Source organism: Pongo abelii, chromosome 9 (assembly GCF_028885655.2).
Source record: "Pongo abelii isolate AG06213 chromosome 9, NHGRI_mPonAbe1-v2.0_pri, whole genome shotgun sequence".
Taxonomy (NCBI): Eukaryota; Metazoa; Chordata; class Mammalia; order Primates; family Hominidae; genus Pongo; species Pongo abelii.
In genome coordinates, this window is record NC_071994.2 from 132,403,581 (window position 1) to 132,420,025 (window position 16,445).

Sequence of the window (16,445 nt, forward strand, 5' to 3'; positions counted from 1 at the left end):
GAGCATTTCCAGCATCACTAGTAGCATTTTGTATGAGTCTCGTGGTGTTATTCAAGGTTTATGGTATTGCACCAAATACAATGAAAAGTATGGAAGAACCATAAGAGATCACTTTTTACTGCAATACACAACACACATAGAAAGATGATTAAGTATCACACAGTGTTTTAAGTGGATCCTTGTAACACTTGAATTCACAACAGCAACAGAAGATGGCTACAAAATTATTACAGTAGTACCAGTATGTACTACATTAAATTGTATGCAGTTATAATTTAATACTGCACCTTTATGTTTGTTTACATTCCTCTTGATTAGGAATCGCACCATGTTCAGTCTGTGTTTATGTAAGTCTTGATAAATTTTAACTTTTTATAATATATTTGTGTATTTTATGGTAGTAAGCTATAAAATAGACTAGTATTCATATATATTTTGCATTCATGACATACCTTTTTCTTAGTTTTTTTCCAAATTTCTAGGCTGCATGGTTCATCTGCAAGTTTTTTCAAATTGCTGCAAAACTCTAAAAAATTTCCAATATATTTATTTTTTAAAATTCACATATGAGTGGACCCATACAGTTCAAACCATGTTGTTCAAGGCTCAACTGTAACTGAGATTTAAGTAGGGATCGCTATGTATTTAATGAAAAAACATTGTCTTCTCCCTGAAATATGGTGCTTAGTTTCAAAACTGAATTCTTCATCTTTCCTCACATATTCTCCTCCTCTTCCTGAATTCACAGAACAAACTACTACTATTCACCCAGCTGACCAACCTAATCACCCTAGATTCTGCTACTTCTCCTCCTTTCCACACATGCTCTCTTTTTACATTTCCAGGCTCAAGGTCTCATTTTTCACCTTTGATTCTTTAATCTCTCATGTCTCCTAAAACTCATCTCTTACATTCATCCCCTTTTTTCCTACTCTCCACTGCTACTTCCCTGGTTCTAGGCCTCCTTACATCTGGATAATTACAATAGTATTTTAACTGGTCTCTCTCCATCTCCAACACATTTATCATGGTACTCTCTTCTCAAAATCCTGCAATACTTTCTCTGTTCTTACTAAGAAAGTAATTGACGGTCTCACTTATAAGTGGGAGTTGAACAATGAAAACACAAGTACCTTTGTCTGTACTATTTTTCCTTGGCTGAGGGTTCTTCACCTCTATCTCTGCATATCCAAATTCTATTCAATCTTCAATAAAGGTGAAGAGTTTTGAATGCCACAGGACATAATCTCTCTCGCCACTGAATACCTACAAGCACTTCTTTTACAACATTTATAACATTGTTTTTCTCTTAAACTTATTGGTATATTACTTGTTTTCTCTGAGGAAAGATTATCTACTTCATCAGTGGTACTCACATAGGTGGCTAGCACATACAAGATATTCAATAAAACTATCCTAAGAGAACTGTGGGTTTTAATACACCCTATACACGTCTGAATATTAATGTATTTTATGCAGTACCTGAACTACATGCACAAAGACTATACACTATGAAGGACTGAACTATATTTGCCTGTAGAAATTTATGACATCAACTCAGTGATTTAAATAATTTTCACTTCTCAATTTAATAATATTTCAGTCCTTCATCTATTAGAAATGGCAAACAGGATTTCCAAATCCCATATTTCTAAATTTCTCCCAAATCTATCTTTGGAGTTATTTTTCCTGTATTGAGTTCACTTTTCTATCACCATGGAAACCAATTACAATTAGTGTTGTTAGGATCTTTAAAAATACAACCCTATTCAGCAAGTCTTCAAATGTTCAGAAAAGTTCTTTCTCCATATGGAGAATGGAAATCAGCAGCATAGAGCAGGGTAAAAATATACCACCCACCCACAGAAGAAACCATTCACCAAAGCCTAATCAACAGACTGCAAATGGAACACAGAAAGAGTTCTTTTCTTTTATTCATCTTTTGTAGTGCTATAATGGCTGCAATTTCACGTGTCATACCTATGGGGTTTGTAAACAAGTTTTCTTTCACCTCACAGCCTGTGTAGCAGACGTGGAGACACAAAAAAATGATTTCTGTTGTATAATATTATGTGGTCCACCCACCCTACCTTCAAGCTCCTAATATTTGACACTGAAAATACTACTTTAAAACTACTGAGTTCAGGATGCCAAGAGGAAGAATAATTCTACAGTAGAATTACATCTTACATGGTTAATAAGTGAAATAATTTCTAATTCCAGCACATAAGGCGAAAATCAATAAAAGGGAAAATTACCCTTCAGATTTACCAGGAAAAAGCTAGAGACCTACAAGCATCTTAACAGACCTAACAGTTTTTCTTTTCAGAATGGGAACAGAGCACTGTTTTCTCAGCTGAGTATCTGATAAAGTAACTGATGTGCTCATCTTTAAACACTAGAATCACCATCAGTTCACTGTGATGCCCACCATATGAAGAATATATGGAAAATGAGACCAATCACACAACAGCAGAATCACAGCCCTCATCTTACTGATGCTCACTCAAGAACATATACTTGTCAGGAAACTGCTTCATACATATTTTCACATTTCAGCATGGTCGGGGCTTTCTAAGCAAAGCACTGGCACCTGGGCTAAGGGACTGAACTTAACCCAGTAACCCTAAAGATGGAGCCCTCCAGAGATAAAAGTTTTCTCTCTCCCCCAAGCCATGTTTACATTCCAGGGTGTTTGTGAAACACAGATCTTTGCTTCTTTTTCCCAGAGATTTTGTTTACGTTCCAGAGCAAAGGTCTCTCTCTCTCCATCTCGAGAAAGGAGAATGGGCAAGAATGCCAGCCATCCTGTGTAAGCTTCAAGTTTCATAGTGCAGAGTTCTCTTGTGGTACCAAATCCCACTTGTAAACACAGGATATCTCTGGTTGTCACCATATCACTTTATGGAGAACTAGTGCCTAGGGAACCAACAGAAGTTACTTTTCAAGTAAACAAGGGCTTGATTTCTGGTCCAGAGACTTCATGTTTCTGCTGGGGGAAAGGGAGGCTACAGAGAGACAGAGAAAGAGAAAGAGAGTGAGAATGTGTGTAGTGTGTCTGTAATTGTGGCAAGCCAACTTGTTAGCTTACTAGTAGGAAAACATCTCAGACTCTTCACAGTTTCAGACTCAACAATACTATAAGTAAACTGCCTGTAAATTATGGCTGACTCCACTATAGATATATTTTTTCACAGTCCAACTACTTTTACACATCTCATTCTTGGACTGAATAATCTCAAATGAGATACAGTGAAAATCCAGTACTTAGATGACAGTGGAACTGATAACTCACTATCTGAACATTTCATTTCAAATCCTCTCTGAAAGGACAATGATTCCCTTGTATAAAAGAGGTATACTGCAGAACATGCAGAAAAGTAAGGCTAAGATTTTTATTTCTTTTGAGGAAAACTAAACTTTGTGGCCAGGGTGAGAATAAAATTAGCATGGCTTTTATTTCAAATGATTACACATGTAGTAACAGTATTTCTGTATAAGATTTTTTTAAACTGAAAATATGTACAAGTTAATTTTTCAAACTGCAAGTGTCTTAACAAGACGGGGAGAGATAACCTTTTCATTAATTTATTTTTATTAATGATGAAAGCTTAACTGATAGGAAGTATCAGGTGAAGTCAGTATCCACTGCCTCAATCCTGACAACGCTGTCCTTGGGTCATCGGGACACGTATGACTTTCCACATTTTAAAGATGATTATTTGACTTTACCTAAGTGCTTCCCTAGAACTTTTGCCTTTCTCTAAAGCCCTTTAAAATGTACTGCACAATTATTATGTCACTTAATTCCCATAATACTTTATGATATAGTTAGAATAGATATATTTATTTCTATTTTACAAATGAGGAAACTGACGACCAGAGACATTAAGAATTTACTTAAGATCACACTGGAAATTACTTAAGGTTACACTGCAGTATTATGTATCATACTTTTTAACCTTCAACTACATTAAAGATGCGAGATACTCTAGAACCATCATTTATTCCTTTTTGTTAAAATATTAGTTGAGTCAGTCTATTCTTTTCCAGCAATACAAAAGAACATGCAGAACGGCTCTAGTGTCAGGCCGCCTTGATTCAAATATAGTCCACAAAACAGTTTAAGAACTTGAGTAAGTTCTTAAACTCTTTTTACCTAAATTTCTGTACCTGAAATTGTTGTGGAACATAATTGAGACAATGTGGGAACAGTATTTGATATAATGATTGGCTCAGACAAAACATTCAATAAATATTGGCTTGTGTTTTTATTATAATTCTGATTACTACTTTTTAAATGAAACTTCAGGCTTTTAAAATTGTTTGTATTATTACTCCTCAATATTCCTACACTCAGGTCAAACTTTACTACTTTTTTCCACATTCCCAGCATCAAGGCAGAAATGCATGTAATGATAGAAAGCCACGACAGCATTTTCAAGCCTCTTGCAGATAGCTTGCGTATAGAAAGCTCAAGACACAGATATTAAATTCATACTTTCCCTATTCCTTATTTATACAAAAACCTGAACTCTACCATTCAGGTTAATTTAACTTAATGTTTTGTATGAAATTATATAAAAAGAAACACATCAAGTGATAACTTCAGATAACCAGATGATAAAGAAAATATAAATCAAACATATCCTTTTACCACCCTACACACTAGATGGCGGTACAACACAAAGCACAACAGGAACAGCGCTGCCTCAAACTGATCAGGCCCAATACACCGGTCATTTCTTTGCATGTTACAAGAGATTTTTCCCCGCCTTCTTACTGAAAAATATTTTGTGAAATGTGAATTAATCTTTGTTTTTGGACTGCAGAATAATACAACAGGGAAAATAAGTGCAGCAACAATAAATCTGCTGAATTTTAAACTACATGTGGCTTTACTTGCAACAAAAAGCCCCTTCTAGTAATTGTTAATCTTTTTTTTGAAATTTAAATTTCTCTAAACTAAACATAAGACATTTATTAATCAAAACCTGTAGAATTTGGCCAAAGTACTATTCACAGGCAAATATCCAAACTTAAATGCACTTACTAAAAAGTAATACCTAAAAACAAATGAATCATTAACAATATCTGTTGCATTCTATTTCTCTAAAGTAATACCTAAAAACAAATGAATCATTAACAATATCTGTTGCATTCTATTTCTCTAAAGCAGAGTAGTATATGTAGTGTAATATTAATATTTGACAAAGTTGGTTTATGACAAAGCTAGTTTTTGAGAGGCAAATCCTAGTAGGCAATACACATTATTCTCAACTCTTTTCTAGAAAAAAAAAATAAGAAAAACGAAACTTTCAATTCAAGAAACAAAAGGAAAGTTATGCTTAGAAATTATTGGTATGAAAAATAAAGAAAAAAAATTTGGTTGATCAGTAAAACCATAAGCTGGTTCCTTATGGAATGTACACAAGAATTAATAATATCTTGTGTACAACTTATAACCCATGAATTTAAAAAGCTACATTAAATGAACAATTTTTAAGAAAATATAAATGATAAAAATTGACCTAAGGAGATACAAAAGAACCTAATGAGCAATAATCAAATCATAAGTTGAAATAGTAAGTAAAGATGGTAAAGATTAAGTCCCCAACTGGGAACCAGTTTCAAAAGGTTTTAACAGGAAAATTCTACTAACCCTTCAAAGAACAGGTAATTCCCATTTACACAAACTATTCCACAGTGCATTTATTTAAAAGGGGTGGAGAATGGGATAGGGGAGCAGAAATTCCCCCGACTTAGGCTAGTGGGACAAGTATAGCACATAGGTTAACTTCACCAATAAACATAGATGCAGAAATTATAAAACCTTAGTAGAGTGTAAAAAAGGAATTTATTTTTAAATATATATATAACTCAGCATAATGTGTCTCAGGAATATAAAGATGTTTCAACAAGCTACTTCTGTGACATGAGCAATTATCTGTACTAATTTTTACAGATATTAATAGCTTATTCAAGCTTCATGGAAGTAGACTAAAATAAGAACATGGCATGGTACAACCTATCCTCCCCGGTGCTGTTATATCTCTGTTCCTCTTCACCTTATCACAACATCAATCAGAACTCATAGTTCATCTACAATTTCTTAGCTCGAAGGAACATTAGCTGTCACCTAGTATTCTAGGGTATCTAGGAACTGTACTTCCTTTTCAGTGTGAAGATAAGGAAAGCAAGACCAAGGCTAACTGCACCAGCTGGTCATACCCATTCTACACCACACCAGCACCTTTCTCCTCAGCATATTATCTCTCCTATACCACACATTACAACTGAAGGTACCAAATTGAGACTTCAACAGGATGGTTACATAATTTGTTTTATAATATATAAACACTCATAAGGAATATATATTATCATATAAGAACAAATTTAAAATAATTAATAAAAACAAAACAGTAAAACAGCATTTTAAAAACCAATTGTATCTCTTCTTCAAATATAAACTCATTCATCCATTCATCTCATTCATCTATTATTCATTAAACAAATATTTATTGAGTAGTTTTTATGTGTCAACCACTGTTCTAGATGTTGAGGGGAAGAAAATAAATAATAAAATATTTAGCATGCCGAATGGTGTTAAGTGGTATGGAGGGAAATAAAACAAAGAGAGGGGGATGAGGAATGCTGGTGACTACAGTTGCAATCTTATGTAAGGAAGGTGCAGTCTGGGAAGATAGCACTGGAGCAAGTACTTTTAAAAGAGGAGGCAGCAAGGTGTGTGGCTCTCCTAGAGGAGCATTTTAAGTAAAGGAAACAAAAAGTACCAAGGCCTTGAGAAGGGGGTGCGCACATTGGCAGAAAACAAAGAGGCCACTGTGGCTGGATCACCCTGTCTGAGGGGAAAAGAAGAAAGATGAGGTCAGAAAGGTAAGGGTACATTCTGTAAATACACCTTGTAGAAAAGTTTCAGAAATCTGGCTTTTACTCTGAATGAGATGAAAACTAACTGGAGAGTTTTTAAAAAGTGACATGATTGGACTTACATTTGAAAAGAATCATTCTTGCTGCTGTGCCAAATATAGAAGGCTATTGAAATAATCCTCCCCAAAAGACAATGCTTTAGTGTAAGGTGATAGCAGAGAAGCAGGTGGGCATGGTTAGATCCTGGATTTATTTTAAAGATGGAGCCAAAAAATCTGCTGATGGACTGGATGTGAGGACCGACAGAAAGAGAGATGCCCAAGATGCTCCACGGTTCTTGGCTGGCCTCAGGAACTGAAAGGATAGAGTTGCTATTTACCAAGATGGGAAGTCAGCAGAAAGAGCAGCTCTGAAAGACTGTTCTGGGCACGCTGCAATGATTGAGGTGTTATTAGGCATCCAAGTGAAGATGCAGGGAAATCAGCTGGATATACAAGGCTGGAATTCAAAGGAGAGATCATCAAATTGTCCTCTGTACATTACATATCATTATATGGTAATGACAGTACTGACCCAGTAAAAGTACTGACTTACGTCTAAATTGTTTTTTAAGCAACTGTGTCTTTCAGACTAAATAAAATTGATCATTGGAATTTCTAACATATAGGATTAAAAATAACTATTTCATTCCAGAACTGAAAGCCAGAAAGTTAAAGATTATTTTGTCTGGATTTTTAAAATGTAGAGGACGTTAACATCTCTGTCATACTAGGATATGATGGCCAACTGCAATTATAAACTTTCAAGATCTGAAGAGAAGAAAGAGCTATAAACATAAAGACAATAAATCTGTAAATCTAAGAGAAATTTCTAAGATCAGAGTGAAAAAGAGAAGGTATATCACTGCAGAATGTCCCAGAATTGGTACACATTAAAAAGCAACAACCAGGTTGGCCAATTGACAGTATGAATAACCTACTGGTTTATACTAGAGCTGCCCAGCATACAACTGATGATCTATTATTGATACATTTTACTAAGTTTTCTTACTTGTTTTCTCTTCAGAATATATTCCAACCTTATATTGAAAACAAAGGATTCATTTTCCATAAACATGTTTAGAATCAAATGTGCTAATATTTACCTATGTAAAAAGCAAGATGTTTATAAAATGATAAAGAATAAGAACTGAGACATAGGAACTTTATTTTACCTGCCTGTAGCAGATAGAACATAGGATTGTTTACAGGTTAATAGGATTGTTTTTGTTTTTCTTTAAATGGCATTCAATCAGTCCATCAAAATGTAAAACCTTATACTAGCCAAAGAAAGAATAGCAACCCAAGATAAAAAACATAAGCATGTAAGTCAGGCCAGGATGCTATTATAGTTCTTCTGCTACATAACTTAGTTAATGGAAACTAATGTTTTCCTCCTGATGGTATTTGACATGGGTTGAATTCATCCAGAAGCAGAAGGCAAGCAAAACTGGTAGATGTGGTATGTAGAGGCCAGTCTCCAAAGACACAGAACAGAGGCAGCACAAAACTTGGCAGGAGAGCTGTGCCAAATAGAGCACCATAAACACAGAAAGAAGATTCTGGTGTGGACCGGCAAGGTGCAGTTGGGCTGGTTTCCTTTGACCCACCCCTATCTTCCATACTCCAGGCCTCCTGGTCAATCAATACAATCCTGAAACATCTCACTCATACACCTCATACATGCACGGTCACAAACTGAGTTAGTATCATATCTTTTTTCCCTCTTCTGCCTGAGTAATGGAATTCTACAGGGTTGAAGTAAGTGCAATGGGGAAACTGAAACATGGTGTGACCCTCTAAAATGAAGATTACAGGTCTGTTCATTGGTAGAAAGTCTATCTAATGTGTTCTCCCCATAAAAATTAGATGCATCCTCCAATTAAGAGGACTAGACTCTAATAACTGGCATTTAACAAAATCTCAGGAGAGCCAAACGCAGCTGAACAACAACTGTCTATTCCCTACCCACATCCTCAATGCAGCCATTATAAACCCTTTAAATATAAAATAATAAAAGTTTAGAACTATGATACTATTTAGCACAACCTCATTCACCTCATAAAGGAAATAAAACCAAAGAGGCTAAGCTACTTGCCCAAGGTCATAAATTTCCTAAGAAGCAAAAAGAAAATTAGAATCTATGTTTGTGAACTAAGGCCAGTGCTTTTTCTATTTCATTATACAATGTCTACCATTAACAGCTTTGTTTTTATTTTAAATCGGATGCTTTAGAGATTTCCTAACCCTTCATATAATGTTAACATTTAAATATTCTTTGGACTGTTTTTAGATCTCTAGCCTCCTATTTCTTTTCACTTTGCTAAAACTCCTCACAATGTTTACTGCCCCCAAAAGAGCTCATTCAACCTTGTAAAGATAAAAAAAAAAAAAGCAAAATAAATTAAGTAGAAAATAATTTACCTAAATTGCAAGCTGAGTAAACTAAATCACTCAAACAGATATATCAAATGCTTAACAGTCACAAAATGAAAAATGTACTCATTACTATTTTCTTAATCAGCTCTTCCTGACCTAAGAAATTTATTATGTTAACTGCAATCTCAAGGATATACACACTAATGGAACAAAATATCCTTTGTTTGATGTCACAGCATTATAAATCTCTAGTGCTATTTTAAACTGTCAATTTATTTGAAATAGAAATGTCCTTCACTTTCATAAATCCTATAGATCAAATTCATCTCACTTGTTTATGGAATAAAACTACAAAAAGTAGCACACTGTGACACAAATCAATCATGTCTCAGGAGTTTTCTTCTGGAGAGACGGTGGTTAGGGGAAGGACTGGAAGCGGACTACCTCTCCATGTTGTGTGTAGAAATCAAGACTTTTTTTTCTATTAGCCTATTTTGAAAGACAATGTAAAGGGTGGCTTTTGTTCCCCTGGGGAAATATAATTTTTTAAATAACCACAATCTGGCTATTTTTTAAGTTTTTAATATTTTTTTCACATTAATACATATATAATGTACAAAGGACATTAAGCTGCCAACGATAATAATAAGAGCAAAGTATGTAGCTTGATATCAAGTTAGATTCAATAATCTGTATGTGAATGAAAAGGTAGTAACAGCAAAAACATTTCTGAAAAAGAAGAATAAAGTGAGAACACTTTAATCTACCAAGTATCAAAGCTCACAACAATTAATTAAGACAAGTTTACATAATTTCAGAATAGAAAGTCACTACACAAAGCCATGGACATATGGACATGATATAGGAAAACGGAGGGGTACAGGACTGATTTTCCTTAACTGATACATGTTAGTGTGATGGTTACCTTTATATGTCAACGTGACATCAAGTATTTGTCAATAGAAGAGAAGAAAGATTTTACCTCAACCAGTAAGACATCAATTAAAAAAAAAACCTACTTCAAAGTAGCTTTTAGATACAGACATACAGATAAGCATCTAGATATAAAGGTAGATGTGTAAATCTTAATTCAAGATGTAAGAAATATTTCAATATACCTGTATGCTGCCGAACTCAACATTCTCATAATGGAAATGCGCACATTCAGCCATCTTCGGAAAGTGACCTTTAGTGAAGGGTAACCTGAAACACATGAAATAAATAAGAAACAAGACAGTGAAACAGTAAAAATTACTAAGTTTAAGGGAAAAATACAATGGATTTAAGAGCTCATGCAAGCAAAAATATTTAGTAAGCACATGCGCATGAGCCACACATATCCACACAAATCCTCTTAAAAATACACTGAATCAGATGAGTATTACATTTAGTGTACAGATCAAAACCAAAAATAAAAAAAGCATCACCATTATCTCCTAATTTTGACCCAAACCAATATCCACAGAAAAACTGTTATTTTCAGCAAATGTTACGGAAACTGTGAACAGCCAGCTTCTAACCAGAAGCAGCATTCCCAACACAAAGTACAAAACCAGATTTTACCTGTGAATGTTGTCACAGCCCATCAGTCCTGGAGTGGTGGACCTGGACGCAGAATGAACATTTTTATCCTTGTCTTTCCTCTACTTATACACGAAGCATAGCTATCTAACTCTACCAAGTGAAAAGATGGTTTTCCTCTTTAAAACTGATTACCTTCAGGTACAGGATGAATAGCCCTTATTCAAAATGACACAGAGACCAGAAGAGTTTTGGATTTCAGATTTTTTCAGATTTTGGAATATTTGCATATATCTGTGGGATACCTTGGGGCTGGGACCCAAGTCTAAACACAAAATTCATTTATATTTCATATATATTTTATACAGAGCCTGAAGGTAATGTTATACAACATTTCAAATAATTTTGTGCATGAAACAAAATTTTAACTGTGAACACTCACGTAAGGTCAGGTGTGAAATTTCCCATTTGTGCTGCCATGTTGGCACTCAAAAAGTTTCACATTTTGGAGCACTTTGGATTTCACAGCTTCAGATTAGAGATGCTCAACCTGTATTTCACTTAACAGTCAACTCTTGGCATCTACTTCATGCTCCTCAAAGGCAAACCTGAAATCTAATAATCTCATAACTCAAACAATAAAGCTGGTATTTCTGAATGAATGAGAGCATGCACTAAGGGTACCAAGAATGACATGGTTAGACTGTTCCTGTCAAACAACTGTAAAATAACAGAAAATGACATGTTGCTTCAAGAGCAAAAATAAAGTCTATTTTAGAGGAGTGGATAATCTGTAGGCCTATTCTACTGACTGCTGAGTCATAATTTAAGGATTAACAATTGCACAGTAACAGCATGTTTTTGTAAAAAGTCTAAATAAAAGTTTTAAGAGAACTAAAGAACTGATTTCCATTCGTAGGAATTCATTTAGAATCCACTGTAAAGTTATACTCACTTTTTCACATGCTTAACCTTCATACTGGCTGTACTGCCACACGTCTTAAGAGTAAGATCTCCAGGAATCTCTGGAACATCTGCACCTCTTGCCTTAAAAAATAAAGACAAAATATTTATGACTATTACTTTAGTATTACACTTTTTTAAAAAGCAGGTTATAATTTATGTTAATAGTTCTGCTGACTTTTTGCCTACAAAATATATCTTGGTTTAATAATCTTAAAATTATTACTTACTTGAGTTTTAATTATTAAGAACATAAATTATTCACCTGATTTAAATATTCAGCTTTACTGTATAAGGGAAATTTTTCTGTGAGAATAACAATTTTCATGCTTTTGTAATCAAATTTCAAAACCAGCTATTATATACCTCAATACAAATTAAAATTTCCCCTGGAAGTTGTTGGAATAAAATAACCTTTGTTAAAATAATTAATAAACATTAAAATGCTAATATAAACAAAGAAATTAGGAGATTAAAACATGTATTTCTCACACCAAAATCTGAACATGACATGTATATAATACTTCCAAATTACTCCTTAGTCTGTCATAGTTTTCATAGTGGTGAATTCTTAACTTTAGTGATACAATCAGGTATATCATTTTTTAAAAAACAAAATGAAAAATCAAAAAGTTCTTAACACTCTGGACAAAAGTCAAGTCCAAATATCTATTTTAAAAATAAATTTGTGCTATAATACCTACGATTTATAATTTTAAAAAAACTTAAGTTGAATTATGATAGCCCATGCCACATGATTCAATAGGGGAGAATAATGTGAGATAAGCAGTTAAAGTAAGCTGGGAGGAGAATCGCAACCTTAACTTTTGTAATGTTTTCTTGTGAGAAAACAAAAAAGCCAGACAGTTTACATACTTTTTTTTTTTAAATAGGACTTTTCAAAGATATGAGGTAACCATGTATGAACTTATGAGAATTAAACCTTGTTACGTCATCACAGTGTGCTGGGTTCAATTTTCCTTTTTGAGGGTTTTTTTTTTCTTAGCAAATTTAACTATTTATAAGGGTTGGTATTTCATGATCAAGACTTCTTAGATATATTTTTATTCCTTCTTCGAGGTCTCCCAAAGAAAACAGAGTATTACTATATTCTTTAGTAATGAAACAGAACTCATTCCATCTTGCAGCTACCACATGGATTCAATGAAACTTTTTATAAATATAAGATAACATCTTGTCTTATTTTTCCTCTATCGTGAAACAAAATTACTTCATAATCCTAGGTATTATTTCATCAGTACTCATCATCATTCAATTACACCTTATCATACTAGAAAAAAATTTTAAGACTAAAATAAAAAGTATATTTTTAAAAAGGGAAAATGAGATAATATCCTAGAAAAAGGGTTGACAAACCTTTTCTTAAAGAGCCAGGCGGTAAATATTTTAGGTTTGTGGGCCACATTATCTTTGCCACTATTCAATTCTTCTATTGTAGTGTAAAAGTAGCTACTTATAAATGACCAAACACAGCCATGTTCCAATAAAACCTGATTTGCAAAAACAGGCATCCAACAAGGTAAAGTTTGCAAACCCCTGTCCTACAGAGTTGATGCCACAGTGAAATAAATTATCATCCAGTTTTTATACTGTGTTGCCTAAACTGCCTCATCTTCAAGAAGGTATTTAAAAAGCTTGGAGACACCATCTTTCTAGTCTGCATTTCACTTTCATTTAATATATTCACTAATTCAATAGTTTTCATTTTCTTTCACTTATAAAAAAAGAGAAAAACACTGACAAAGAAAGATACCTTATAATGAACAGATACATGAAAAGGTGGGTACAAAGAGACAACAGCACTCTAGACTCTAATAAAGATGGCAAAACAATCACGTACATGATATATCAGACTAATTATAATATCCTAGATGAACATAGTATTGAGTATTAAGAATTGAGTGAACAATATATTTCTAAGGACAAAAAAGGAAATACAGTATTCTCCAGGTGGTCATTCAACTGAAAGCACTTTTTCTTGCAATATTCTGCGACAACCTGGATCACCTGGTTTTGCCAATAAAAAAAAGTGAAAGTGTGACAATACTCTTTCATCTATTATGATGTTTGTGCACCAAAATTTACTTCACAGGTTCGTCAAGCTTAAATTCTTATTAAAATTTCTAATAAGGTGGCTTTTCACTATTCTGTATTGTTCATAAATTGACTTAAAAATATAAACGAATAAAAAAGAATCCACTAGACTGAGTTAATAAATGGTGATGACTTTATTTGGTAGACTGGAAATAGAAACGTTAGCTTTCTTTTGAAAACAACCTCTTTGTGCTAGCTAGGGAGGCCACTGTTCCTAAATACATCTAAAGAGAAAACGAGAAAACCTGCCCAGCTTATAATCCGTATGAGAGAGGAACATCATGTACCACACGCCTCTGCAACCACAACTACTGGACTGTAGATGGAAACATGACCCAAAGGTAAATCCACAGGCTATGCAAAAGGGCCTGACGGGAAAACCTCTGCCTAACAAAATGATAATAATTAGGCCAGTGAACCAAACAATGGTCCAAAAAGCTTCAGAGGATTCAAGAAAATATGTTTGAACCAATAGTTCAACTAGTCTGTGACCATGTATGTTCTGTCCAGCAATATTTTCCTATAGCACAGAAAAGTTTCAGGAATATCCTAGCCCCTCAGTATATTTTTGTGAATGAACAAATACAATACACTTTAACATAACAAGATTTTGTCATTTACTCTTTTAAGATGAAGCCAGTAGAACTGAAAGGAAAATACTGTACTATTATTCAATCACCTGATGAACTAATATTTTCACCTACATATTTTAAAAATAAAACAAATTATCTTAAATTTCTATTGAGAGCACATATCTTGAGTTATTCTGTTGCTCCAAACCAAAGATTAAGAAAGTTCTTTTTTAGAAAATAGTTCATTAACTGATATTCATTCATAAAAATAACAATTTTTCCCATTTTTCATGTTATAATTACCACTTAATTATGCTTCCAAAATAAGAGTTTATAATATCATCAACACAGTAACAGCACCATTCATCAACAGAACATTCAAAAGACCTCAAAAGGCAACTGAACATATGTTCATAAAAGCACACACCATTTACATTTAAACCCTCTATGTGTCTATCTCTAGCAATTAACTGGCTTCCTAGAAAATTAGACAAAAACATTAAAGAAATTAATGGATTCAATAACAATTTTTATTTCCTCACTCTTCCCTACTTGTTTACACTATATAATTCAACATGTTCATTATCCCTGCCTATACAACCCTGTCCTCAAAATCCAATTCAAATCCACCTAGTCTGTTTACTCCTACACCGATAATTTTGCCAAATGCTGATATTTTCCTTCATTAATCTTTCAAAGGATTTATCCTGTATACAGTATATTGGGGCATTTCATTATATTTTTATTCATCTTTTAATGCAAACTGCCATGTAGTGTTCTCTAATAAAAGACTTTTCCATTCATCAAGAGGGTAAATTCCTTGAGCATGAAGCCAATGGAATAACATATGTACATGTTTTACTAGTATTTGACATCCACAATCCCCATTAAAACACTAAAATTTAGCATCCTTCAAGGAAAACAGTCAAAGAAACTGAGTATTGTTAACTACTCTAGAAAAGCACATAAAGTTTTTATCTCTGATTTTTAATTCCCCTAGATGACATTATTATCTATGAACATCTACAGTTAACAAAGAGTCATTTTAATAGCTCTAATTTTACGATTAAAAATATTTTACCCTTACTGTTTGAAGCACACTGCTAAATGATCTTCCAGAGGGCCTGATCTAATTCACACTGCTACCAAGTATGCACAAGAGTGCCTATTTTCTGACAACCTCACTAACATTAAATATTATTGAATCTTTACTTTTTTCATTCTGATAGTTACTTCTTCACCTTTCTTTTATAATTAACAAAAGAGTTGAACATAATTTCATATTTTGGTGGGTATGTAGTTATTATTGTGTGTAATACTGTTTTCAACTTATATTCTCTATCTTCAAGACTTTTTAAAAATTAAAGCTAGTCATATTTGTATGACATAATATGCCAACATAGTTAATAGCTTTCCATTAAAATTATAAACCTCGAAATTGGAGGCCTTACTTAGACCTTCTAATTTCAAGACTTATTATAAAGCAATACTAAGTAGGACAAAGTGCCACTGGAGTTAAGGATAAACAAATGAATGAAATATAATGCAATCCAAAAAAGGCCCACACATATACAATAAAAGTTTATTTATGACAAAGGAGCCAGTGCAATTCAAAAGAACAGCACTGTCAATCAATCGGAACAGTACAGTTTTTAAAAGTATGCAAAAATTAAGAATAAAACTTCAATCTTCTCTTAATATACAAAAATTAATTCAGGATGGAAATTCATTCATTATGAAAAATAATAAATATTCTAAAAATAAACACAACAATAAATCTGAGGTAAGCAACAAGAAGCAAAAAAAATTTTTTTTCACTCATAAGTGAAAAAAATTAATACATTCAACGGCATCAAAATTACAAACAAGGAAGTTATACTTAACATATATAAAGAACTCCTTGTAACAAAATAATTAATAATCCAATTTTTAAACTGGCAAAAAAACACCTCAACAGGTATTTCAC

The 16,445-nt window shown here is 33.4% G+C and overlaps 1 protein-coding gene across 14 annotated transcripts in view; it reads right to left on the reverse strand.

Moving 5' to 3' along the window:
* ARHGAP32 (Rho GTPase activating protein 32) overlaps positions 1-16,445 on the reverse strand; it is a 316,742-nt gene that overhangs the window by 153,444 nt on the left and 146,853 nt on the right. For 10 of the 14 annotated variants that reach the window (XM_054525425.2, XM_054525429.2, XM_024255528.3 and 7 more), the window contains 3 exons: positions 11,785-11,876; positions 10,872-10,913; positions 10,427-10,511 (listed from right to left, as the gene is read on the reverse strand). In XM_054525425.2, the coding sequence (XP_054381400.1) occupies positions 10,427-10,511; positions 10,872-10,913; positions 11,785-11,876 (219 nt within the window). Of the gene's footprint in view, positions 1-10,426; positions 10,512-10,871; positions 10,914-11,271; positions 11,445-11,784; positions 11,877-14,156; positions 14,295-16,445 lie in introns of those variants that run through there. The other 4 variants (XM_054525430.2, XM_054525427.2, XM_054525426.2 and 1 more) reach the window with 4 other exon arrangements.